This window comes from Marmota monax, unplaced genomic scaffold (genome assembly GCF_021218885.2).
Source record: "Marmota monax isolate L192 unplaced genomic scaffold, Marmota_monax_Labrador192_F-V1.1 WCK01_AAM20220418_F8-fsc00228, whole genome shotgun sequence".
NCBI classification, from domain to species: domain Eukaryota; kingdom Metazoa; phylum Chordata; class Mammalia; order Rodentia; family Sciuridae; genus Marmota; species Marmota monax.
Window position 1 is genome coordinate 752,870 of NW_026695240.1, and position 25,206 is coordinate 778,075.

The 25,206-nt window shown below is 51.0% G+C and overlaps 1 protein-coding gene across 1 annotated transcript in view; it reads left to right on the forward strand.

Moving 5' to 3' along the window:
* Positions 1-400: 400 nt before the first annotated feature.
* The window catches only part of Fcgbp (Fc gamma binding protein), a 36,344-nt gene continuing 11,538 nt past the window's right edge, over positions 401-25,206 (forward strand). Inside the window, exons 1-12 of the mRNA XM_046440264.2 lie at positions 401-443; positions 833-889; positions 1,858-3,099; positions 4,994-5,340; positions 7,575-8,145; positions 9,723-10,327; positions 12,755-13,325; positions 16,008-16,600; positions 19,100-19,670; positions 19,788-19,987; positions 21,122-21,281; positions 23,836-24,173. Coding sequence (XP_046296220.1) covers positions 835-889; positions 1,858-3,099; positions 4,994-5,340; positions 7,575-8,145; positions 9,723-10,327; positions 12,755-13,325; positions 16,008-16,600; positions 19,100-19,670; positions 19,788-19,987; positions 21,122-21,281; positions 23,836-24,173 — 5,253 coding nt within the window. The 5' untranslated portion in view covers positions 401-443; positions 833-834. The remainder of the gene's footprint in view (positions 444-832; positions 890-1,857; positions 3,100-4,993; positions 5,341-7,574; positions 8,146-9,722; positions 10,328-12,754; positions 13,326-16,007; positions 16,601-19,099; positions 19,671-19,787; positions 19,988-21,121; positions 21,282-23,835; positions 24,174-25,206) is intronic.

Below are 25,206 nucleotides of genomic sequence, written 5' to 3' on the forward strand. Positions count from 1 at the left end.
GATATGGGCTTTTTGCTATTGTTCCTGGCAGGGGCCAAAGGAAGAAATCTGGCCAGTGAGCCAGCAAACATCAAGAATGCTGCCTCCCTGCTCCCCACCCCCACTCTGCCCAACCCCTGCCTAGATGCAGGCTCGTGGCACCCTGCTCCCCAGCTGTCTCCCTCGGGAATGCCACCCCTCCAGTAATTTGTACGGAATTTCTTGTCGACTCCAAGGACACAGCCACCAGCTGTTCTCACACCCGCTCAGCACCCAGGCTCCCGACTCCACCCTGCCCAGGCCTTCGGGGCTCCCCATTCCACCTGGCCCTGAGATCAGCAGCCTCCTTCAGGAAGTTGGCATCATTTGCCTGGCAGGTGGCCCCGGGCGTGGCCTGAGGGGCTAAGAAACTCCACTATATAACCCAGCCTGCAGGTGCACCCTAACGCTCCGGGGACCTGCAGGTGAGAAGGGCTGGGGTCCCCCACAGAAGTGGAACAGCAAGGAACAGCAAGTCCCCTACTCTTGCCTCTGACTCCAGACCCTTCTCCTCCCTGGACCCTCTGAACAGCCAAGTCCTCATCCTCGTCCCTGGTTCCTGCCTCTTCCACTTCATCCCACCACCTATTGGACATTCAGCCTTCCCTACACACACACACACACACACACACACACACACACCCTTGTATTGGGCCCACCTTGCCCCAACTACCCAAGTTCTCTTCCCGCCTCAGTCTTGCTAGTGCCCAAGTAAACCTTGTCCTGAGACTGGCTCCTTCTGTCCTCTCCAGGATAGTCTCTGGCAGGACCAGCAGGCAAACTTCCTATGACCCCCTCTCTCTCCCTACCGCAGACATGGGTTCCCTGAGGAGCTGGTGGACACTCTGGGCCGGAGCAGCCCTCCTGTGGGGTAAGTCAGATCCATCCCTCATCCATGTCCTTGTTCCAATCTGGGAAACTCTGCCTGCCTGGGTTAGTACCAGTCATTTGGGTCCCCTCCACAAACCTACCTCTCAATATCTTCCTGGCTATTGACATGAGAGAGAGACCTTTAGGTTCTGCAGAGAAATGTGGAATTCACCCATTTTTTTTTCTCTCTCTGTCTCTGTCTTTCTTTCTTCCCCTGTTCAGGGATGTTGGGAAGCCCTACTTGCCTCTACTTTTAGAAGATACATTGTCCTCTCTTTTGTAATACCCTTCTTCCTTTTATCCTCTTCACAAACCCCCTAAGTCCTATTAAGACAGAATTTATACACTGGCAGCTGACTTCAGTCAGTGTGTGCCCTTTGGTGCACAAAATAATTTTGGGTTGGCACTTTCCAAGAAAAATTCAGATCGTTTTTCTTAAAAAATAGGAACATGGTTGGGTGCAGTGATGCCTTAATTCCAGCTACTCAGGAGGCTGAGGGAGGAGGATTGCAACTTCGAGGCCTGCCTCGGCAACTTAGTGAGGCCCTGCATCAAAAACATAAAAAGAAATGTAGCTTAGTGGTAGAGGGCCCTTGACTCAATCTCCAGTACTAGAGAAAAAAGGAAGGGAAGTAAAGTATTAAAAAAGAAATGGCCACAATCCCTCCTAATAACTGGCTAAATCTAGTAGCAACAACCTGCTTTAGGTGGTGTGTATGTGCTCTGGTTTTCCAGTTTGTACTACTGGCCTAGCCCTGGTAGCACTTAAGCTTGAGAGCCAGATTTAAAGTGTTTGGCTTTTGGGGGAAAAAAAAACCAGAAGGGTTTACAGATGAATGTTGCATGAGTAATAAGAAAATAAAGAGGTGTGGGGTGCAATTATTTCAGCATGTTTTCAGACAGAGGGCAAGGGCTTGGCTCTCGGATGGAAGGATTAGATAAATGGACCCACAACTGCGTTTTCTTAAGGGTTGACCCAGGAGGTCACAGCGACCCCCAAGAATGCCGGCGGGATGGATTTCCTGGCGACCTTCCTGCAGAATTACCAGGCCGGGTACAGCAAGGCCAGTCTCCAGCTCTTCATCTCCAGTTTGTCAGAAAACATCGCCACGGTCTCCATCATCAGCCACGCAGATAAAACCTCGCAGACGGTCAAAGTGAAACCTGGGCAAACAGTCACAGTCAACATCACTGCTGAGGCTGAGATGTCCGGCACCAATACCTTCATGGGTGCCGTAGAGGTTCACTCTGACCAAAACATCTCCGTGCAGGCGTTAAATGCTAAGCCCAGCTCAGTGGACCTGACGCTGTTGCAACCTGTCAGTGCCCTGGGCACAGAGTACTTTGTGGTCACACCTGCTGACATCTCAACCCGAAATGTCAGGGAGTTTGCAGTGTTGGCTGGCTCCGAAGGTGCTGAGGTCAGCATCCACCTGAAGGGGGCAGTGACGTTCAAGGGCAAATCCTACTCAGCCGGCAGTGTCCTAAAGGTGACTCTGAACTCTTATGAATCGGTCCAGTTACAGAGCAAAGTTGATCTCTCGGGGTCAAAGGTCACAGCCAACAACCCTGTAGCTGTTTTCTCTGGCCACAGCTGTGCCCAGAAGCACACGAAGTGCGACTTCGTGATGGAACAGCTGTTACCCATATCTGCCTGGGGCAAACAATATGTGGTCCCCCCTCTAGCCGCCCAGTCTAACTACGATCTGGTCTACATTGTGGCAAGCCAGACCACAAACCTCACCTACAACCAGGGGGGTACCCCTGGCTCCCGTGTGCTCCAGATGGGTGACGTGTTTGAGTTGCAGGTCAAGCCAAAACAGCCACTCACCCTGTCTGCAGATGTAGGCATCCAGGTCGTGCTGTTTGGCACAGGTGCCGAAAGGAATGATGTGACCTATGACCCCTACCTGATCCTGATCCCAGATGTGGAAGCCTACTGCCCTTCCTATGTGATCAGGAGTATTCCAGACTCTGAGGACGTGGTCATACTGGTGGTACAGACAAATGACACCAGCGGGCTGACCATGGATGGGCACAAACTGGGACCCACACTCACCTGGGTGCCTGTGCAGGGCAGTCAGTTCTCATACGCTGAAGTGGACCTCAGCACTGCTGAAGCCATCCACAAGGCTGAGGCAACAACCAACTTTGGAATGCTCATCTTCGGGCTGGCCCAGGCTGTGGGCCTCGGGACAACAGCTACCTGCAGTGAGTGACGGGCAATCACCCCGGGCCCTGACCACCTGGCCACCCCTTTCCTACTTACCTGTTCCTCTGTGGCTCCCTGGCTCAGCTGAGCTGTCCACCTCTCAGGTCCATCTTCCCTAACATCCTTGAGTTTTTTCAGTCCCCTCTCCCCACCCACACATACACCCAGGAACGATATGATATTCTAAATATTTAGCAACCCGAGCAATCCAGGGCACAACCAGTCAGAAGCTGCCCCAGCCACAACACTGTAGCAGGAAGCCTCCATTATACCAGCATCACCCCTTGCCTGTTGGTTGGTGAGGAGGTACATATAACAGGTACATCTCAGGGATGGGTTACTAGGGGAGAGTCCAGGTGCCAAGGTAGAAGGATCATTGGGGAGGGGTCAGGTCAGCAGCTTCTTACCAACCAATTTGGAAATATTTTGACATGTTAGCAACTAATACAGCTCTACTAATGCTACTCTCATGTCTCATATAAAATTGTTGATAACTAAACTCAGAAGATCTAAGAGGATAGCCAGGTGCAGTGGTGCTCACCTGTAATCCCAGTGGTTCGGGAGGCTGAGACAGGAGAATCTTGAGTTCAAATCCAGCCTCAGCAATGGTGAGGCTTTAAGCAACTCAGTGAGACACTGTCTACAAAATAGGGCTGAGGATACGGCTTAGTGGCCGAGTGTCCCTGAGTTTAGTCCTCAGTATCCCCCCCCCAAAAAAAAACAGAATAATAATGATGAGGGGGGTAGGTATCTCTCAAGGAATCCAAGATCTTTCTATGTACTTCACCTTTTGACATGATTAATGAATAGGACCTGGGGGCCTCCAATTGAGGAGCTGCCACCAGGCAGTGAAGGTGGCATGTGAGGACACAGAGGTTAGAGGCAAATTTGCCTGAGGTTTAAATGCCACCTTTGCTTGGGAGACCTTGGGCATGTGACTTCACCTTTCGGGACTTCAGTTTCAACATCAGTAAAACTGGGATAAGAGCTGCACCCTGGTCACCGGATTTTAGTTGGGGTGACGATGGTTAAGTGTAAAGCATTTCTGGGCAGTGGTAGGAAGTAGTAGAAAGCTAGTCAGGGGGAGCTTTGTTAGGAAGGGTAGGGAGGCAGGGGTGTTTGAGGAGGGGGAGGCAGACAGGGAGGGGCTGTTTCTTCCTTGGTGGTCTTCTCTAAGATAGGACCCTTGACACTAGGGCTCCCTATCCTGGCAAAAATGTCCCTTCTCCCTGCCCTCCAGGGCGTGGATGCCATCTGACTTCAAGGGGCCACTTTTGGCTTGAGTAGTAGAATGGGGGACTGGGTGGGTGGCTAATTATAACAGGTACATCTAACACACGGGTTCAGTTCCAAACTCAAAAGTGAAGCTTACTTAAACCTGACAACACCCCCCTGCTCAGATCCTGATGGAGAGGGGTCATCGTGGTTCTCCTATTACAACTGAGGAAAGAGGGGCCCGAGCATTTCAAATAACTAAGCCTATGTTACAGAGCTGGTGAGGCCAGGATTTCTACCCAGGAAGCCTATTCCACGGTCATTTCCATTTTGCTGAATAGTCTCTGTATTGCATGGTCTGTCCTTTAAAGCATCCCTTAGCCTTTCCAGCCTGGTGGGAAGGCAGGGCAGAGAGGGAAAGAAGAAGAGAAAACACAAAGGAACATTTCAGGGACTGTTCCGGGTCCTGCTTTGCTACCTTCCATTCTTCTGGGCTAAGCTGTGTTTAAATGGGGAATCGGAAAGCCTGGGGTTTTCTGGGGGGACCAGAGGAGCTCTCCTGGACTCCAAAGTGTGCTGCTGTAAGAAAACCGTCCAAGTTCCCCAGGGTGGGAGGACCCCAGGATCTGCCCCTGGGGACGATTCTAACTCTTGATTTCCACCCTGCCCCCTCCCCAGCTGGACGGTCCTCTGCGGACCCCTGCGAAGGTGTGCAGTGTCCGGTGGGGCATCACTGCCAGGCCGAGGGCGGGAAGACCTCGTGCGTGCGGGATCCCACAGCCGTCTGCCGCGCCCAGGGTGACCCTCATTACACCACCTTCGACGGGCGTCCCTACGACATGATGGGCACTTGTTCCTACACGATGGCCGAGCTGTGCGGGCAGGACGACACCCTGCCTGCCTTCAGTGTCAATGCCAAGAACGAGCACAGGAACAGCCGTCTCGTCTCCTACGTGGGCTACGTCACCGTGCTTGCCTACAGCCACTCCGTGTCGCTGGCCCGCGGGGAAGTTGGCTTCACCAGGGTGAGTGTTGGGAGGCTTCGGGTTTAACACCCACGAGCTCCCAGTCTGAAGGCAAAGCCTTAAGCCCTGGTGTTAGACCCCAACCCCAAAACCTATTGGGGTGGAGGATGTGGAGTGGTCCCAGGAGGGAGGGAGGGGAGGTGGGAAGGGAGGAGTTGAAAATCAGTAGCAGGACCTTAAAACCCTTTCCTCTAGAAAATGTTCTAGAAACTTCTAGAAATTTTAAGTAATGCCTAGAGAGATGATTAGATAAAAAGCATATGCCACGTGGACTGTAATGACAAAAGAAAAACAGGAAAGAAAGGTCTCCAACAATGGGGGATTTCTGAAGTGACCCCATCGCTAAAGTAAATGAGCACCTACTATGTACCCGATTTATGTCTTAGCACTTTCCCTGCATTGATCCAAATTTGGTGCTTACAGCAACTCGGTGGGATAGGAATTATGAACAAGGATGGTTGAGGAAACTGAGGCTGAAAAGCTGAGCCGCTTCCCAAAGGCCAACAGCTGCCAAGAAGCTAGGAAGAGGTGGCTCTAGGAACAGGGCCCGACTGGCTCCTGAGTCTCTGTTCGGCCTCTGGTAAATGCCTTCCTACTCAGCCTGAACAAATAACAGCACAGAAACGGTTTCCATTTACCCCCCACAGGTTAGTTTTGCCTGGTTGACAATGTCACATTAGCCGGGTGACATGACACACACATGGGATCACAGCCTCTAGGAGGCTGAAGCAGGAAGATCACAAATTCTAGGCTAGCTTCAGAAAAGGGATGAGACCTTCAGCAACTTAGGGAGACCCTGTCTCAATAAAGTAAAATGGGCAGGTGCCGTGGCACACTCCTGAAATCCAGCAGCTCGGGAGGCTGAGACAGGAGAATCTCAAATTCAAAGCCAGCCTCAGCAACTGCGGGGCACTTAGCAACTCAGTGAGACCCTGTCTCTAAATAAAATACAAAAATAGGGCTGGGGATGTGGCTCAGTGGTCAAGTACCCCTGAATTCAAGCCTCAGTACCAAAATTAGAAAAATAAAAATAAATTTAAAAATTAGAAGGGTATATTATAAAAAGTCTCATTTCTACTCCTGTCTTTATCTACCTTCCTCCTATTCCCCACAGATAACCACTTGTATTGATTTCCTGACTGCTCATCACAGGAAAACCCTCTCCTCTCTGATTTCCTGACTCTGTCCTGTTGATCCTTTAAGGTTCGGTTCAGCTATCCCTTCCTCTGGGAAATCTTTCTTGACTGGCAGGATTGGTGTGGTCCTTTTTCTAGGCTCCCAAACCAACCCAAACTCTTTTGCCTGTGCTTCCCTAGTCCTGGTCCTGACCACTCTGAGCTGTCACTATTTAGTCAGTAATGGATCTGTCTCTCCCAGTGGATTTGGAATCCATGAGGGTAAGGGCATGGGGCAGTCTCGGTCCCTGTTGTACCCCAGTATCTCCCATCTCAGGGCCAGTTGCAGAGTGAGTGTCTGAGGGGTGTTTATTTAATTGTAGCACTGATTTCATAAATTTATTGAGCACCTGTTATTCTACCAGGCTCTGTTGTAGGCAGCGGAGATAAAATAGTGATGGAAACTGACAAAAACCCATCTTAGTGGAGCTAACATTCTAGTGAAATTAGATGATAAATTAGAAATTAGAGATTTGCAAATCATATACATTGGTACTGGGGATTAAACTCAGGGGCACTTTACCATTGAGTTACATTCCCAGCCCATTTTTATTTATCTATCTATCTATTATTTATTTATTTATTTATTTATGAGACAGGGTCTCACTAAGTTGCTTAGGACCTTGCTAGCTAAATTGTTGAGGTTAACCTCAAACTTGGGATCCTCCTGCCTCAGCCTCTCAAGTTCCTGGGATTACAGGCCATACACTCACCCAGCACAAGTTATATTTTAGAAAATTAGAAGCTATGCGAAAAAAAGGAAAACAGGGAGAAAGAATAGGGATTAGGGAAGAGTTGCTACTTAAAATAAGGTAACCTGGGAGTGCCTCACTAGATCAGTGACATTGAGCAAATATTTCATAGGAGGTGAGGATGTATGAGTGTTCCCCACCCCCCTCTCTCTCTGGGGGAAAACATTTGGGAGCCTGGGAATTGCAAGGGCAAAATTTGTGAAGCTTTGATGGGATACCAGAAGGAAGGAAGGGGAATGTGGTAGAACAGGGGGAATGAGGAGGGGAGGAGATCTCTATCTCACCACCACCCCAATCTCCTCTGCAGATCGACAACCAGCGCTCACGCCTGCCGGCCTCCCTGAGCGAGGGTCGCCTGCGAGTGTACCAGAGTGGGACAAAGGCCGTGGTGGAGCTGGACTTCGGGCTGGTGGTCACCTATGACTGGGACTCCCAGCTGGCCATAAGCCTGCCGGAGCGCTTCCAAAACCAGGTGTGTGGTCTGTGCGGCAACTACAACAACAACCCTGGTGACGACCTGCTCACTCCGGACGGGACTCTGGTCTCCGACATTGTGGAGTTTGCCAGTAGCTGGAAGCTAGACGATGGTGACGACCTGTGTGATGATGGCTGCCAGAACAACTGTCCCTCCTGCACCCCAGACCAGACCCAGCAGTACGGAGACAACCGTGTCTGTGGCGTGCTGACCGTGCCCGAAGGCCCCTTCGCAGCCTGCCATGAATCCCTGGATCCCCACCTGTTCCTGGAGAACTGTATATATGACCTGTGCGTGACTGGTGGGGAACGGATCAGCCTATGCCGTGCCCTCGGCGCCTATGCCCAGGCCTGCACGGAGCTGGGCATCTCTGTTGGAGATTGGAGGTCACCAGTCAACTGCTGTAAGTGGTGCTGTGGGTGGGGGGCTGGGAGCACATGGTGAGGGGCAGGGGACCTCTTGCAGATGCTCAGTATCTGAGCAACAGTCAGCCTGGTGCTGGACAATGCCTGGGACACAGTAGTGGCCGACACAGCCAGGCTGTGTTCACATTGAACCCAGGGTTGGGGTGGACATATCACCAGTCAGTGACAGTCTGGAATGGTCTGGGCTGTGATGGGGGAGGCATGGACAGAGTGGTCAGGGCTGGGATGGGGGAAGTTCAAGGAGACTATGGGACACTAGAGAAGGTTCTTGATTCATCCTGGGGAGAGTTTGGGGGAGGGTTTCCTGGAAAAAGTAATATTTGATCCAAAACCCAGAGGAGAGTTGGAAATAGCTAGGAAAAAAGGAGGAAGAAGTTGGTTCTAGGCTTGGGGAACACCATGGCCTGAAGCTTGGCAGGAGAAACAGTCTGCAGAATTCCAACGCAGAAATACAATTGTCTTCCTCTGCTTATGCTCCTTGCATACCCCCCCAGCCCAAGCTCTGTAACCAGATGTTCACCCGCTTAATCAGTCATTCAGTCAACAAATACCCTGTGATCTCCCCGGCCCTGTGCCATGCCAATGTTGAAGACACAGTGAGGATACACAGAGACCCACCCCTGTCCCTGTAAGACTCCCAGAGGTGTGTTTAGGAGACAGGAAATATCTTCAGAACACAAAAGAAAGCGAGTTCATGAAACAAGTATATGAGAGACTCGCAAAGTGGAGGGTCCAGGGAGGTCTTTTTAACAGGTAACACTAGAGCCAAGAACAGGGCCTGGTAATGGAGTCAGCTAGGTAATGATGGTGATATTCACCGAGCACCTCTGCGAAGACTAACTCACTTAATTCTCACACCAACCCTGTGAGGTCAGCACGGAATCATTTCACGTTCCTGATGGGGAAACTGAGGCACAGGGAGATCAGAGTGATTTACTCATAATTCCACAGCTAAGAGATCTGGGACTTGCACTCAGGCCGCCTGGACTCCAGTAGACTCGCACTTGACCTTGCACCACATTGTCTTTTCGAGGCAAGGGTGACACAGGCAGAGGGATTGGCCATGCAAAGGCCCCCATGTGGGAATTTGAGGACCAGGGAGAAATCCTCATGACTGGGACAGAGAGGGAGTGAAAGAGGTGAGGGCAGTTGGTGTGGGTCTTGTGGGCTTTGGGAGAAAGGCCTGAGAAAGATGGAGCTATAGGAAGACTCTGAAATGGGGAGAGAGGAGACCTGACCTGCGTCCTCTCTGGCTGAGGACAGAGGTGGGGCAGCAGCAAGAAGACCAGGCAGGAGGAGGCTGCTGCCCCAGATGGGACAAGGAGGAAGATCAGATTCTGGGTGCGTTTTGAACCTGGAGCTCACACGATTTACCCATAGATTGGTTGGTTGTCCAGCCAACAGGATGCAGAAGGGTCACAGACCTCTGAGGGTTGGCCCCTGAGCCCTGGAAAGGATTAAAGTGACATTAACTGAGATGGCAGGTTCCAACAGAGTAGCAGGGTGTGCGGGGCATCCCGAGGGCCCTGCTGACCCACTCCCCATCCTCCCGCAGCCATGTCCTGCCCGGCCAACAGCACCTACGAGCCCTGCGCGCCCCCCTGCCCCGCCACCTGCAACTCGGAAGCCTCACCCGCCAACTGCTCCGGGCGCTCGTGCGTGGAGGGCTGCGTGTGCCTGGAGGGCTTCGTGATGAGCGGCGGTGCCTGTGTGCCAGCCTCGTCGTGCGGATGCACCTACGAGGGCCAACTCCTTGCGCCGGGCCAGGCGATCTGGGCCGATGATCAGTGTAGCCAGCGCTGTACCTGCGACGGCGCCACCCACACGGTGAGTTGCCAGAGCGTGAAGGGCTGCCCGGCGGGCGAGCTGTGCGAAGTCCAGAACGGCCTCCTGGGGTGCTACCCCACCAGCTTCGGGAGCTGCCAGGCGTCTGGGGACCCGCACTACGTGAGCTTCGACGGCCGGCGCTTTGATTTCATGGGCACCTGCATGTACCTGCTGGTGGGCTCGTGCGGCCAGGACCCGGCGCTGCCCACCTTCCGGGTGCTGGTGGAAAACGAGCATCGGGGCAGCAAGACCGTGAGCTACACGCGCGCCGTGCGAGTGGAGGCCTACGGCGTGGAGGTGGCCGTGCGCCGCGAGAACCCGAGCCAAGCCCTGGTGAGTGACCCCGAGCCCAGGCTGGGCGGAGCGCAGGAAGTGCGTCCTAGGATTGGTGATTGTGGGTTCAGGTTGGGGTTGGGGGACGGCTCGAAGATCTCTGGCCAATGGTTAAGGCCCAGGTCCCTAATCCAGGACGTACTGTCCCTCCTTGGGTGTGTGACTGTCTCTCACCGCCTCAGTTTTGTCCTATGTCAAAGGGAATAAGGAGCCACCATTCTCGGGGTGATTGTGCGGATGTCATGAATGAACTTCCGAAGTGTATACAAGAGAGGACTTGCCGCCACCAAGTGTTCAGTAGATGTTGGCTGCTGGGGTTTTTGTTGTTGGGAGCCTTCAGAATGGTAGATTTGCACATTTGCTGGAGGAGGGTGGATATTCAGAGAGCTAGAGGGTGTATGTACCACGTGGGTCACTAGCAGGGTTGTGTGTTGGAGGGCAGCAGAGTTCCTCTCCCAACGTCTCAGATCATGATGGGGCAGGACTCACAGAGGCCCCAGGTTTCTGGGCAAAGGGTTCTCAAAGGACCTACCACAGAGTGAAAGTAAAAACCAATGATGTTCTTTTAAAAAGAAGTGGAGAAGTGGGGTTTTGGGGACATTCACACAATAGCTAATCAGTGTCATTGAGCAGTTTTGGCCCAGGCCCTGGGGAGGTAGATGATTGAACCAGAAATGGGAGATCAAGAGCACGTTCCACGTGCCAGGTGCTGGGCTCAACCCTTCAGGTACCTTAACCCCTGATCCTCACAGCAGCCTTGGGCCAAAGGAAACCTCACCCATAAATCCCAGTGTCTGGCACAGAAAAGGCTGCAGGTAAACAGAGGGCATAATTATTATTATATACTTACGTTCCCACCTCTCTGAAATGACATTTTGCCTGAGTCTTGAATAATAATAGCCAACAAATATTCAGTTACTTCAACGTACTAAATGCTCAACATGTGTTAGTTCATTTCATCTTCACAGTAACCCTATAAAGTAGAGTCTTAGGTGAGGAAACTGAGGCACAGAGAAGTTAAGTCACCTGCTCAAGGTCGCACAGCTAGTGAGTGGCAGAGTTAAGAGTTTGAAGACAAACTGGCTTCAGAGTCTGTACTCTTATTTTTTAAATTTTTTATTTGTTCTTTTTAGTTATACATGACAGTAGAATGTATTTTGGCATATCCTACACACATGGAGTATAACTTCCCATTCTTGTGGTTGTAGATGATGTAGAGTTACACTGGTTGTGTATTCACATATGAACATAGAAAAGTTATGCCCAATTCATTCCACTCTTTCCTGTTCCCATCTCCCCTCCCTTCCCCAATTCCCCCAGTCCAATCCAGTGAACCTCCACTCCCCCCACATATCAGAGAGAACATTCAGCCTTTGGTTTGGGGGACTGGCTTATTTCACTCAGAATGATAGCCTCCAGTTCCATCCATTTACCGGCAAATGCCTTAATTTCATTCTTCTTTATGGCTGAGTAACACTCCATTATGTATGTGTAAGACCAGAGTCTGTCCTCTTACCCATGACACTGTCTTGCCTGTTCTGAAGAAAGAGATGGACTGGCAGGGAGAAAAGTAGACAGAAGGGTGTTCCAGAAAGAAGAACAGCAAGTGCAAAGGTCCTGGGACGGTGATAAGTTGGAAGAGTTGAGGGACAGCAAGGAGGCCCGTGGGGCCAGAGTGAAGGTTGGGGTAGGAGTTGAGGCAGAGCTGGCTACAATCAGGCTTGTGCTCTCAGCTAAGCCTGAAAGATGAGGAGAAGGCCACCAGATGAAGAGTGGTGGCCTCTAGGCAGAGGGAACAGCAGGAACAAAGACAGAGTTGGACTGAACTTGAAGAGCACAGGAGAACAGCACGGAGGCCAGCGGGGATGTACATCAGGAGTGAAGTTGGGAGGCGGGGTAGAGCAGTTGTTAGGAGAAGAGGTCAAAAAGGTGGGGATACCCAGGGACTTGTGGGTAGACGGGTTCAATTTTAAACTGATTGTGAAGTATAAGATGTCAGTAGCCAGGCAAAGAATAGGGATGTGGAAGAAGGTGGGAGTGCCACAAGCAAGGGGTACAGCGGGTGCAAAGGTCCTGAGGCTGGGAGGAGCTTGGTGCGTCTGGAATGCCTGCATGACTGGAGTTGCAGAGGGTGGGTTGTAGTGCTGTCCTGGGAGATTAAATTGGAGAATAATGGGGACTTCAAGGCCATCTTAAAGGATTTGGATCAAAGCTGACACCTAAAAGATGAGGCAGAGGTTACCAGACGGAGAGTGATGGGTGGTATTCCAGAAAGTGGGAAGGGCCAGCACAGAGGGCCTGAAGGAGGACGAAACGTGATGTTTGAAGAGAGTAACAAAGAGGTCAGAGTCACTGGGGCCAGGTGGAGGGGTGGGCCACAGAGCCACCAGTGCCCTGACCAGTTCCCCCTCCTGCCTCTCTGCCCAGTTGAATGGCATCCTCCAATACCTGCCCTTCCAAGCCGCGGACGGGCGCGTGCAAGTGTTCCGCCAGGGCAGGGATGCCGTCGTGCGCACCGACTTTGGCCTGACCGTCACCTACAACTGGGACGCCCTCGTGACCGTCAAGGTGCCCAGCAGCTATGCGAAGGCCCTGTGTGGGCTCTGTGGGAACTTCAATGGGGACCCGTCTGATGACCTGGCTCTGCGGGGCGGAGGCCAGGCTGCCAATGCTCTGGACTTTGGAAACAGCTGGCAGGAGGAGCCCAGCCCTGACACCTGTGGAGCGGGCGAACCTGGCAACTGTCCCAAGCTGGACTCCCTGGTGACGGAGCAGGTGCAGAGCAAGAAGGAATGTGGAATCCTTGCTGACTCTTCGGGGCCCTTCCGGGAGTGTCACGGCAAGGTGGATCCCCAGGGTGCAGTGCGCGACTGTGTCTATGACCTCTGCCTGCTGCCCGGCCAGTCTGAGCTGCTGTGTGAGGCCTTGGCTGCCTACGCCGAGGCTTGCCAGGCCGCTGGGGCCACCGTGCAACCCTGGAGGACCGAGGAATTCTGCCGTGAGTACCAAGAGTGGCACCTGGGGGTCTCGGCCTTAGGTATTTTCATTCATGCACAAGTGTCATTCATTCACTGAATCCTTACAACTGCTTAGTGAGGTGGGGATTAGGGTTGTACAGACCCGTTTAGCAGAGCAGGAAACCGAGGTTAAGAAAGTTACGCAGACAGCCAGGAAGTCACAGACAGTACAGATGCAGCCAGTATTTGTAAAATGACTGAGTCCATCTGGTGGCCCTGGGTCAGAGTCTCACGTGACAGGTGTCATTCAGAGATAATCCAGAGGTGCTGCCTTTCCAAGGAGCTTGGTTCCCTCTCCAGTTCTTGGTCACCATCTGGCCCACTTTACCTATTTACAACATCTACCTGGCCCCTGAGGGCCTTGCTTCAGCCGTGAGTGCAGGATCAGTTGGCAAACATTTTTTTCTTGCCTATTAAAGAAATTTGGAGGGGCTGGGGCTTGGGCTCAGCGGTAGACCATCCACCTAGCACGTGTGAGGCACTGGGTTCTATCCTTAGCACCACATAAAAATAAATAAATAAAATAAAGATATTAAAAAAAAGAAATTTGGAAAGGCAGGCATTTCCTCACCTGAGTTTTGAATTTTTTATTTATTGTTCAAATATAATACACATATGAAGAATATGTACATATCATAACAAATAGCTTGCTCCTTTTTCAGTAGAACAAATCTGTGCAAATAGTTGCAAGTTCAAGAAAAAAATAATAATTTCAGGTCCCCTGCCTCACAAGATAACCACTATTCTGACTCTTAAAGTTTTTTTTTTATATAAATGGAACCCATATTTTCATCCTGAGTATAAATAATGGCAAAAGATAAAATTTCCAACAAATGGTAACTTTTGCCATTTTTTTTTTTTGGTACTGAGGATTGAACCCAGGGGCACTTTAACCACTGAGCCACATCCCCAGCTTGCTCATTCATACATATATATATTTTTTAATATTTATTTTTTAGTTTTAGGTGGACACAATATCTTTATTTTATTTTTAATGTGGTGCTGAGAATCGAACCCAGTGCCTCATGGATGCTAGGCGAGTGTGCTACCACTGAGCCACATCCCCAGCCCATATATATATATATATTTTGTAATGTTTCTGTAATTGTAGATGGACAAAATGCCTTCATTTTATTTGTTTACTTTTATGTGGTGCTGAGGATTGAACCCAGTACCTCACATGTGTGAGGCAAGTGCTCTACCACTGAGTTACAACCCCAACTCCAGCCCTTTTTTATATTTTATTTAGAGACAGTGTCTTGCTGAGTTGCTCAGAGCCTTGCTAAGTTGCTGAGGCTGGCTTTGAACTTGCGATCCTCTTGCCTCAACCTCCTGAGCTGTTGGGATTACAGGTGTGCGCCACCATGCCCAGCTAACTTTTGACTTTTAAAAACCTTTTCATTATGGAACTCTTTGGACATCCTCAAAAGTGAGCTAGGATACGCACTTTCATTGACTCCTCATCTAGTCTCCACAATGACTGACACATATTGACATCTTCAAACAAAACCGCTACTCGACTTACATTCCTCTTTTAACATAGCACGAACTGGCACATATCGCTGTTGGAAAGAGACATGAGAAATCCATGAATGTCATTCCTTTATCTCCTTTAACATTCATTGATTCATTTGTTCATTAACAAATCCAGTTGGGTGCTGCATAATGGTGTTTTGGTCAATGATGGACTGCACATATGACGGTGGTCCTGTAAGACTGTCACCTAGTGACATCATAGCTGCCTTAGTTTGTGTAAGTACACTCTGTGATGTTCACGCAATAACAAAACCTCTTAATGGTGCATTTCTCAGAACACATTCCTGTCATTTAGCAAAACGTGACTGTTTTGTTGAATACCTACTATATTCCAGGCACTGTCCTAGGCGGCTCTGGAGCACTTGACATGTTAGTGATGTGACCAAAGAACTAAATCTTCACTTCTATTTAATTTTAGTTAACTTACATTTAAATGGCCACAGGAGGAGATTTGATTTGGTTCAGTTTTTAGTCTTTCCTTTTTTTGTTTTTTGTTTTTGAGGAAGCTGCCTGTCTTATCCACCAGAGTAAAGGGAGTAAAGGGAAGTGTTTTGGGTTTGGTTGGTTTTTGATCATGACAACACTAAGTACTTTAAATACTAAAATTTGGTATTAATCATTATTTTGAAATCATGAAATATTACTAAATACTTAAAATTCACTAAAAACAACAAACTTTTTAATTACTACATAAAAGGAAGGAGCTAGAAATACTGCGTTCACAAATATATTGCATAGAGTATACACACACACGCACACATCTGCATGCTTAACATATGTACCACGGATCTGCAATTTATACCCAACTTAAATAAAGTCATTAAAGACATTTCAGACAATCCTGAGCCATGGTCACACTGGACTAGGATCTTCCTCTTAGGGATCAGAGCTGAGGTGGAGGTCGGTGGGAGAGTGCATGCCTAGCATGTTCGAAGTCTAGGGCTCCATCCCAGGACCAAAAAAATATAAAATTTAGCAGGATCAGATTGAGATACAGGGTGTTCCCAGGCACTGCTGGACATAAGGGCTTCTTGTAGGTGGTCATTTGTGAGTGTGTGTTGCGGGGGGGTGAACTGTGTCACCCTGAGAAGGAGAATTCCTGATGCCATTGGCTCCTCTCCCTGCAGCCCTGACCTGCCCACCTCACAGCCACTATGAGGCATGTTCCCGTGGCTGCCCACTGTCCTGTGGAGACCTCCCAGTGCCCGGGGGCTGTGGCACAGAGTGCTACGAGGGCTGCGTGTGTGACGACGGCTTCGCCCTCAGTGGGGACTCCTGCGTGCCCCTGGCCTCCTGCGGCTGCGTTCACCAGGGCACCTACTACCAGCCGGGCCAGAGCTTCTACCCCGGACCCGGGTGCGAGACCTTTTGCCACTGCCAGGAGGGTGGCCTGCTGTCCTGTGAGCCCTCCTCCTGTGGCCCGCAGGAGGCGTGCCAGCCATCTAATGGAGTCCTGGGCTGTGTGGCCGTGGGCTCTGTCACCTGCCAGGCGTCGGGAGACCCCCATTATACCAGCTTCGACGGCCGCCGCTTTGACTTCATGGGCACCTGTGTGTACGTGCTGGCTCAGACCTGCAAGACCCGGCCTGGCCTGCCCCAGTTTACCGTCCTGCAGGAGAACGCGCCTTGGGGCAATGGGAAAGTCAGTGCGACCAAGGTGATCACCGTGCTGGTGGCCAACCACACCCTGCGGCTGGAGCAGATGCGATGGACGGTCAAGGTAAGGGCAGGGGAGGGGACAGCGGAGGGACCCTGGATGGGGGTGACGGAGGGGGGTGGGGCTCAGCCCAGGATGCACAGGGCCAGGGAAGGATGTGGGAGGCATAGAGGTCCCCGAGGAGAGAGCCGATCAGAAGAGCCCTTGGGGACCTGGGACCCGTTCCGGGTGGCTCAGTCTCTCTTCCCTGCAGTCTGTTGACTACCCATTCTGAACATCTCTGTCCCCTTCCTCCCCCTGAGCTCCACTCTGTCCCTGCCCCAGCCACCTCGCTGGTATGTGGTGCATCCAGAAGTTGGCCTGCGTGGGGTGGGAGTGTTGGCACTCAGGGGTGGCGAAGGTTCAAGCAGAGAGGACAATCCCCTGCCACCCCATAATAACCATTACGACAGCAGCAAAGCAGCTCCAGCTTCCGCACGCTGCCCCAGACCTTGATGGCTGCTAAGCACTTGGCGTGCACGCTGTCATTTTATTCTTGCAACCGTAGCTGGAAGGACCATGATTTGCTTCACGTTTTTAGAGGGAGAGGGCCCATCACTGGCCCAAGTCCCCCAGCAGAGGCAGGATTTGAACCCAGGTTTGTGCGCCAGGAGACAGTGGACTGGTCCCTGTGCCACTCTGAGGGGCTTTGCTGACTGAGAAGGATTTTTGGCCTCACATAGAAACTGGCATTTCAGCTATACTGAAGGGATCTCCCCAGAGAGCCCACAAAAATACAGGCACACAGCCTTCTTCGTAGCAGTAATGGTGAGGATGCTGATAAATAGCTGGCTTCATCAGGGGTTCCCTGCATGCTGGACATGCATTGCACAATTCAATGTCTTCCCTAACAATATCCCAAGCTCCCAGAAGAGCGCCTGGCATATGGTTAGCTCCAAACACATGGGAGTTGTTGGTGTTCTTGTTTGCATCTCCCTGAATCCCCAGCATCCCTATGAGTTGGAAACCACCATTATGCCCACTTTGCAGAAGAGGAAACTGAGGCCCAGAGATTAACTCTTGCCCTTAGTCACTACCCATCCCTGCTTGGAAAATACAGAGGTTGACTACGGTTTTACAATACTCAGCCAAGAGCATTCCTCTCTCCTGCCTTCTCCCCTGATTCCTCACACTTCTGGAAGAATCCAATGTGCACTACATCTGTGATAAGGATTTAGAAGGCTCTGCTGGTGGGCTGGGGCTGGGGCTCAGTGGCCGAGCGCTTGCCTTGCACATGTGAGGCACTGGGTTCGATCCTCAGCACCACATGAAAATAAAATAAAGAAGGCTCTGCTGGAGCCCAGAGTGTTCCACTGTTCCTCAACTCATGGAGTTCATTTCTCCAGAAATTTAGCCTGAGTTTCCACCCACTGATGCTTAAAGCAGAAACCCTTAGTCCTCATTCACTCTTCAGAATAGAAACTTCCAGTAGTAGCTACTTATCACAGCAAATGCTCCAAGAGCATGCTTTCTATACCAGCCCCTTTCTCAGCTCTTTACAGGGTTTTTTTTTTTTTTAAAGAATATTTATTTATTTTTTAGTTGTAGTTAGATACAATACCTTTATTTTGTCTATTTATTTTTATGTGGTGCTGAGGATCGAACCCAGGGCCTAACACAGGCTAGGTGAGAGCTCTACCGCTGAGCCACAACCCCTGCCCACCTTACAGACATTAATTGATCTAATCCTGAAAATAACCCTATGGGGTTGATACTAAGACCCACTGGTGAGGTTCTTATTCCCTTGAAACCTGTATTAGTTTGCAGGTGGCTGCTGTAACAAATTGTTACAATTGGGAGCTTAAACTAACATTTATTTTCTCACAATTCTAGATGCTATGGCAGGGCCAGACCCCTCCAAAGTCTGTAGAAGAGCTTCCTTCCTTGTCCTTTCCAGCTTTTGGTGGCTCCAGGTGTTTCTGGGCTTATGTGGCAGCACTCCAATCCCTGCCTTTGTCTTCCTGTGGCCTTCTCTGTATGTCTGTATCTTCTTCTGGCCATATAAAGGACACCTCTTGTTGGATTTAGGACCCACTCTACTCCAGGATGGTCTCATCTTGAGATAATCACCCTAATTACATCCACAAAGACCCCTTTTCCAAATAAGATCACATTCTGAAGTTCTAGGGGGACATACCTTCAGGCACACCATTCAGTCCACTACAAGACCCAGTTTTTAGATTCATTTTACAAATTTGGAAACTGAGCTGGATGAGGTGGTGCACACCTCTAATCCCAGCAGCCTGGGAGGCTGAAGTGGGAGGATCACAAGTTCAAAGCCAGCCTCAGCAACCTAGTGAGGCCCTAAACAACTTAGGAAGACCCTAGATAATATTAAATAGGGCTGGGGATGTGGCTCAGTGGTTAAGCACCTCTGGGTTCAATCACTGGTACTGGAAAAAAATTTTTACAAATATGGAAACGGAGGCCCAGATAGGGGAGGGCACATAAGCAGGGACACTTGAGGCACTGACCCTGTCCTCCAAGTGTAGCCTCTGAGGTGTGGCATCCCCTGGCGCCCAGGTGGACGGCGTGGACCAGAAGCTGCCGGTGGAGCTGGCCGAGGGCGCGGTGCGCGCCTTCCAGCACGGCTCCGACGTGGTGGTGGAGACCGACTTCGGCCTGCGGGTGGCCTACGACCTCATGTACTACGTGCGCGTCACCGTCCCGGGCAACTACTACAAGCAGATGTGTGGCCTGTGCGGAGACTACAACGGCGACCCCAAGGACGACTTCCAGAAGCCCGACGGCTCGCAGGCCGCCGACCCCAATGACTTCGGCAACTCCTGGGAGGAGGCGGTGCCCGACTCCCCGTGCGCGCCGCCGCCCCCCTGCGAGGACTGTCACTGCAGCCCTGAGCTGGAGGAGAAGTACAAGAAGGAGCAGTTCTGTGGCCTCCTCGCCAGCACCACAGGGCCGCTGGCCAACTGCCACAAGCTGGTGGCCCCCGAGGGACCCTTGGAAGAGTGCGTCTTCGACCTGTGCCTGGGAGAGGGGAACCTGACCATCCTCTGCAGCAACATCCATGCCTACGTGAGCGCCTGCCAGGCGGCTGGAGGCCACGTGGAACCCTGGAGGACGGAATCTTTCTGTCGTGAGTGAGGGGACACGGAGGGGTCAGGAGCCGGGAGGCTGGGGCACAGAAGGGGTAGACCCTGCACCCTGCAGCACCCCCCTACCAGACACTCTGATTGACATCCCTTTTTTGCAGCCATGGAGTGCCCACCCCACAGCCACTATAAGCCGTGTGCAAACACCTGCTCTCTCAGCTGCTCGGCTCTCAGTGCGCCCCTGAAGTGCCCCGAAGTGTGTGCTGAGGGTTGTGAATGCGACCCTGACTACCTCTACAACGGCCAAGCCTGCGTGCCCATCCAGGAGTGTGGCTGCTACTACAAGGGTATCTACTATGAGGTAGGAGCACAGACATCTAGGGCAGAACCCAGGGCCTCGCAGCCTGTCCATTTGGCCTCCTGCCTCTCTCTCCTACCCTCCCCTCCCTGATCCCAACTTGGTCCAGCTAGTCCTCTCCCAGCCCCCTGCTTTTGCTTCCTCTGATCCACCCTCCACATGGTAGTTGGAAATACCTTTATAAATATGACCATGGGTCCGGAAGCTTTAAACCCTTCCCTGGCTCCCCAGGTCAAGATTCAGCTTTGTATCCCAGATCTGGGCAAAGGTGGCCTCCATGGCCACAAAAATGACATTTTTGCTTCTCTTAGACCAGCTGCCAACCCCCTCTGTTTCCCTCTCCCTCAGTTAGTCCTTTTCCTTTGACCTGAGAGTGTGGTTGTCTAAAATCTGTCGCCCTCACAAGACTGAGAGCTTGCTGTGGTCAGGGACCCTCTGTTGTTCTCCTTACACTAGCAATACTAGAAATAATAATAAATGTGTGGGTGGTGCTTACCACCAGCCTGCTTTTATTTTACATAGACGCTTTTATTACGAAGAATTTCAAACCTGCAAATGTTAACAGAACAGTGCAATGAGTCTCTACGTCCTGCTCATCCCAATCTCATTTCATCTCTACCCGCCCGCTTTCCTCTCCAGTCTGGATTGTTGAAGGAGGTCCCTTTTCGTTTCATCTGTATGTTGCACGTGTATTAACTCAGATATACTTTCTCTGGCGAATGTGATTATCATAGGCAGTTTACAGATGCCTGCAGCATACAGATGAGGAAACCGAGGCATAAGGAGGTTAAGTAACGTCATCCAGCGTTGGATGATTCTGGAAATAGCAGAAGCAGGCTCAAAGCCATTAGTCTGCTCTGGAGGATTTGCTCTTAATTACTATTCACAGGGCTTCTCCTCTACAGCAGACATCTGTGGCTATTTTGGATGAAAGAGCCAGGAAATGCATGAAAGGGAATGAATGAATGAATGAATGAATGAATGCCTGACTTGGGCCCCAGTGCCAAGGTGCCACCTCGCTGAAAGATGCCATTTTCATGTTCTCTGGACCCTTCTGCGCCAGGAACACTGGAGATGCCAGAGTTGGCTCCCACCCATGGGATGGATCCCTGATCACCATGCCCTCTGTCCCCACAGCTGGAGCAGAAGGTCCTCATTGATGACTGCCAGCAGGAGTGTGTGTGCCATGCGAATGGAACCATGGCGTGCCAGAATCACACCTGCAAGCCAGAGGAGGTTTGCAAGCCCCACGAAGGAGTCCTGAGCTGCGTCCCGGGCTCCAACCCTGCCCCTGAAGGTGCTGCGCTGTGGGGGGTGGGGGCTGGGGGAAGAGGACAGGGACCTGGGAGCTGAGAGTAGCATGACTTCATGGTGGCTTTCTTGTGGGAGGCGCAGAGGGCTAGGACTCTGGGCTGGGTTTTTCAATGTCAACAGCAGAGACCAACATTGTGGGAGGCAAGGACCCTTGGGAGGATTCCAGGTCGAGGGGGACCTTCAGGACTAGAGTTCTCAGGACAGATGATGTCAGAGGCACTAAGTATAGAGCAGAGACAGGCAGACTTTTTCTGTCAAGGGCCAAAGGGGAGATATTTAAGCTTGCAGGCCCCACAGTCCTGATCATGACAGCTCAGCTCTGCCATTGTTCATGAAAGCAGCCATAGACTAAGCAAGTGAGGTGGTGTGGCTTTAATCAAACTTTATTTACAAAAACAGGCAACCAGTGGTGCCCTAGTTTGCTGACCACTGGTTTGTGGATTGGCATCTGGACTTCAGATGTCAGCACCATGGGGCAGGGAAGACTGAGCCAGGGGACAGGTGTAGAAAGCAGAGTTCTGAGGTCTTAGGAAGAGTCCCAGTCCCAAGACTGAAGCAAAGCTCCCACAAAGGCAGGACTTTGGCTACAGGGGCCCCCCAATCAGAGGATCGGGTTTTCTACGTACAGTGTCAGACATAGATGGGATCCCTAGACTAAATCTGGGACTCAAAGCCACCCTGGGGCTGGTTTCTTAGGTGAAAGGCGAGAACCCCCTGAAGGTTTAAAGAATGGGACCTCCAGAACTGAGAGGCAGGGGCCGAGTCCCTCAGGGCTGAGGGCAGGATAACAGGTGCCAGAGATGGAGGTACATCAGTCAGGGTCCAGTCGGGAGACAGATGCCATACGGTCATTTGAATATGGAAAGTTTATGTAAAGAATGATTTATAGAGTTGGAAATGTCGCTCAGTGGTGGAGTGCTTTTCAATGTGTGCAAAGCCCTGGGGTGTACCCCCAGCACCTCAAAAAGAAAGAAAGAAAGAGGGCCAGCTGCAGTGGCGCACACCTGTAATCCCAGTGACTCTGGAGGCCGAGGCAGGAGGATCGTGAGTTCAAAGCCAGCCTCAGCAACTTAGCAAGACCCGATCCGGATCTCTAAATAAAAATAGAAAAAAGGGCTGGGGATATGACTCAGTGGTTGAGTGCCCCGGGTTCAATCATCCCTGGTACCAAAAAAAAAAGAAAGAAAGAAAAAGAAAAGAAAAAAGAAGACGACAGAATGATTTACTAGTAAGCAGAATAACTACTAAAGGGTAAAGGGAGCTGGGTGTGGTGGTGCACACCAGTGATTCCAGCTCCTCAGAGTGGCCAGCCTGGGCAACTTAGTGAAACCCTATCTCAAAACAAATTAGTTATTTAAAAAAGGAAAAGAGAATGCTGAGGAATAGGAGCACAGCAGATACAGGGAGCCTGAGATCTCACTGAAGAGACACTACTGTAACTCACTGGGTGGCAGAGAGATTTGCACAGGCTGCAACCGACAGGAAAGACACCCCCGCCGAGGTGCTAGCAGAATTCGGTGGGAACCTGCCAGCTGGAATGCCTGGGTGATTTGCTGGGAAGCCAGCTGGGGCCAGTGAGACCCACTGAGCAGGTGTCCCAAATGTCACTGGCCCTGCACACCCAGGAGCAGGAAGTGCTGAGCCGGTTGTAACCAAGGAGGGACTGGCCTCCTGCAGAGACTCTCTTGCGCCCTCTAGAGACAAAGTTTAACTATGCAGGTGGATTTGGAGCAGGAGGCAATATATTGGTAACTGGCTCAGCAGGAGAGAGGAGGAAGTTTGAATTTACACACAGAGGATTCCAAAAGTGGGCATAGCAGAGATAGTGACATTAAGGATGAGTTCTTAGATCCAGAAGCCCTCCAGAACAAGAACTTAGAAGTGAGACCAAGTCTAGATGAAACAACCCCTAGGAATGAAATTTTGTGGTGCAAGACCCCCAGATCATGAGACTTAGATATGGGGATCCCAGAGCCAGAGTATGAAATGTTGTGACTACATACAAAAGGTCCCCCAGGACCCTCATCTTGGGCATGAGACCAGGGGGCTGAGATTTTAGGCATGGGGAAACCTGGGACTGGGATCACAGACATGGATGCCTTCGGGGCTGGTACCTCAGACATAGGGACCCCTGGAGGGAAGGTCTCAGTGTGAGTCCCCTGGGGCTGAGATCTCAAACAAGAGAACCCAGAGCCTGGATCTTAAATGCAGGGACCCTGGGACCTGGGTCTCAAACAGATAGGGAAATAGGTCTCAGAGAAAATGACTCTAGGGCCTAAAATGGGGACCCTTGACCCTTAGGCTGTGGACACAGTCCATCACAGGGCCTGCATGTCAGGCCAGGGGGAATTCCAGGGCTTGGTCTTAGACACAGCAAACTCTAGGGCCTGGGTCTTGGGTGTGAGGATCCTGGAATTTGGTCTCACCTGCAGTAACCTTCAGAGTCAACATCCCTGGCACAGTCTGGGGCAAATACTGGAAAGCGGCCACCTGATGGTGAGCAACCCCCCTCAAGGCCTTCTCTTCTCTGTCCCCAGAACCGTGCCACAATGTGATATGCAAGCCACAGGAGATATGTGAAGTTCAGAATGGCGAGGGCATTTGTGTGCCCATCTCTGAGGTCATGTGCTGGCTGTGGGGTGACCCACACTACCACTCCTTCGATGGCTGGGCATTTGACTTCCAGGGCACCTGCAACTATGTGTTGGCAACAACTGACTGCCCAGGGGTCAGTTCTCAAAACCTGACTCCCTTCACCGTCACCACCAAGAATGAAAACCGGGGTAATCCCTCTGTGTCCTATGTGAAGCTTGTCACTGTGAATACTCTCAATACCAACATCTCCATCCACAAGAATGAGATCGGCAAAGTCCGGGTATGTTCAGCAGGATGGTCATCTGAGCCCCCCAGTAGTGTCCTAACAGCCACAGTTAGTAGCTCAAAATTCTCCATCTTTACCAGGTGTGAAGGTGCATACTTGTAATCCCAGTGGCTTGGGAAGCTGAGGCAAGAGGATTTCTAATTCCAAGCCAGCCTCAGCAATTTAGCGAGGCCCTAAGCAACTCAGCAAGGTCCTAAGCAACTCAGTGAGATCCTGTCTCTGAAAAAAATATTAAAAGAGCTGTGGATATGGCTCCGTGGTTAAGCACTCCTGGGTTCAATCCCAAGTACCAAAAAAACACAAAATTCTATCTTCACTTAGGCCTAAATCAAATTGGCAACAGGAATGATAACAGTTACAGCAAACAATCATCCTTTCTCTGGGAATTAAGCCTAACCCTTTGCTATGGGCTTTAACATAGCAGGTTAGCATTTGTCTTTGTGAAAGACCTGGATCTGAACCCCAGTTCTCCCTCCTCCTTATGAGCTCCATGATTTTGACCAAGCAATAACTTGGTGGACTTCAAGGTCCTCATCTGTTGAAGGAGCATCATAGCAGGCCCAAGCCCACAACAAAGTGGTACTGTTAAAGTGCTGAGCTCAGAGCCAGGCCTAATGAAGCTCCTGTGAGTATCAAGGAACAGACAAGAGGCCCAGAGACTCAGACATGAAGAGAAAGTCAGAGATGGTAAAGACAGAGATAGGCTACCCTTTCTGCCCAGGAAAAAGAAGATGCAGATGAGTAGCAGCTCACAGGGAGAAAGGAAGGCATGGAACAGGACAGGCGCTCGGTATGTGACCATGAGCGAGTAGAGACAACCAGGCAGAGAATGAGAAGAGCAAACGGAGCGGGGGTTGGGGGGGGGGGGCAGAGACACAAAGAAAGACCAAGAGAGTAAATGCAGAGATAGAGAGAGATCTCCAAGACAAGAGAGAAAACCCAAGTGAAGGCAGAGGCAGAGAGAGATCAAGAGAGAGAGCCAGAAAAAGCAGATGTGAGGTCTCATTCCGCAGCGCCTGGATGAGAA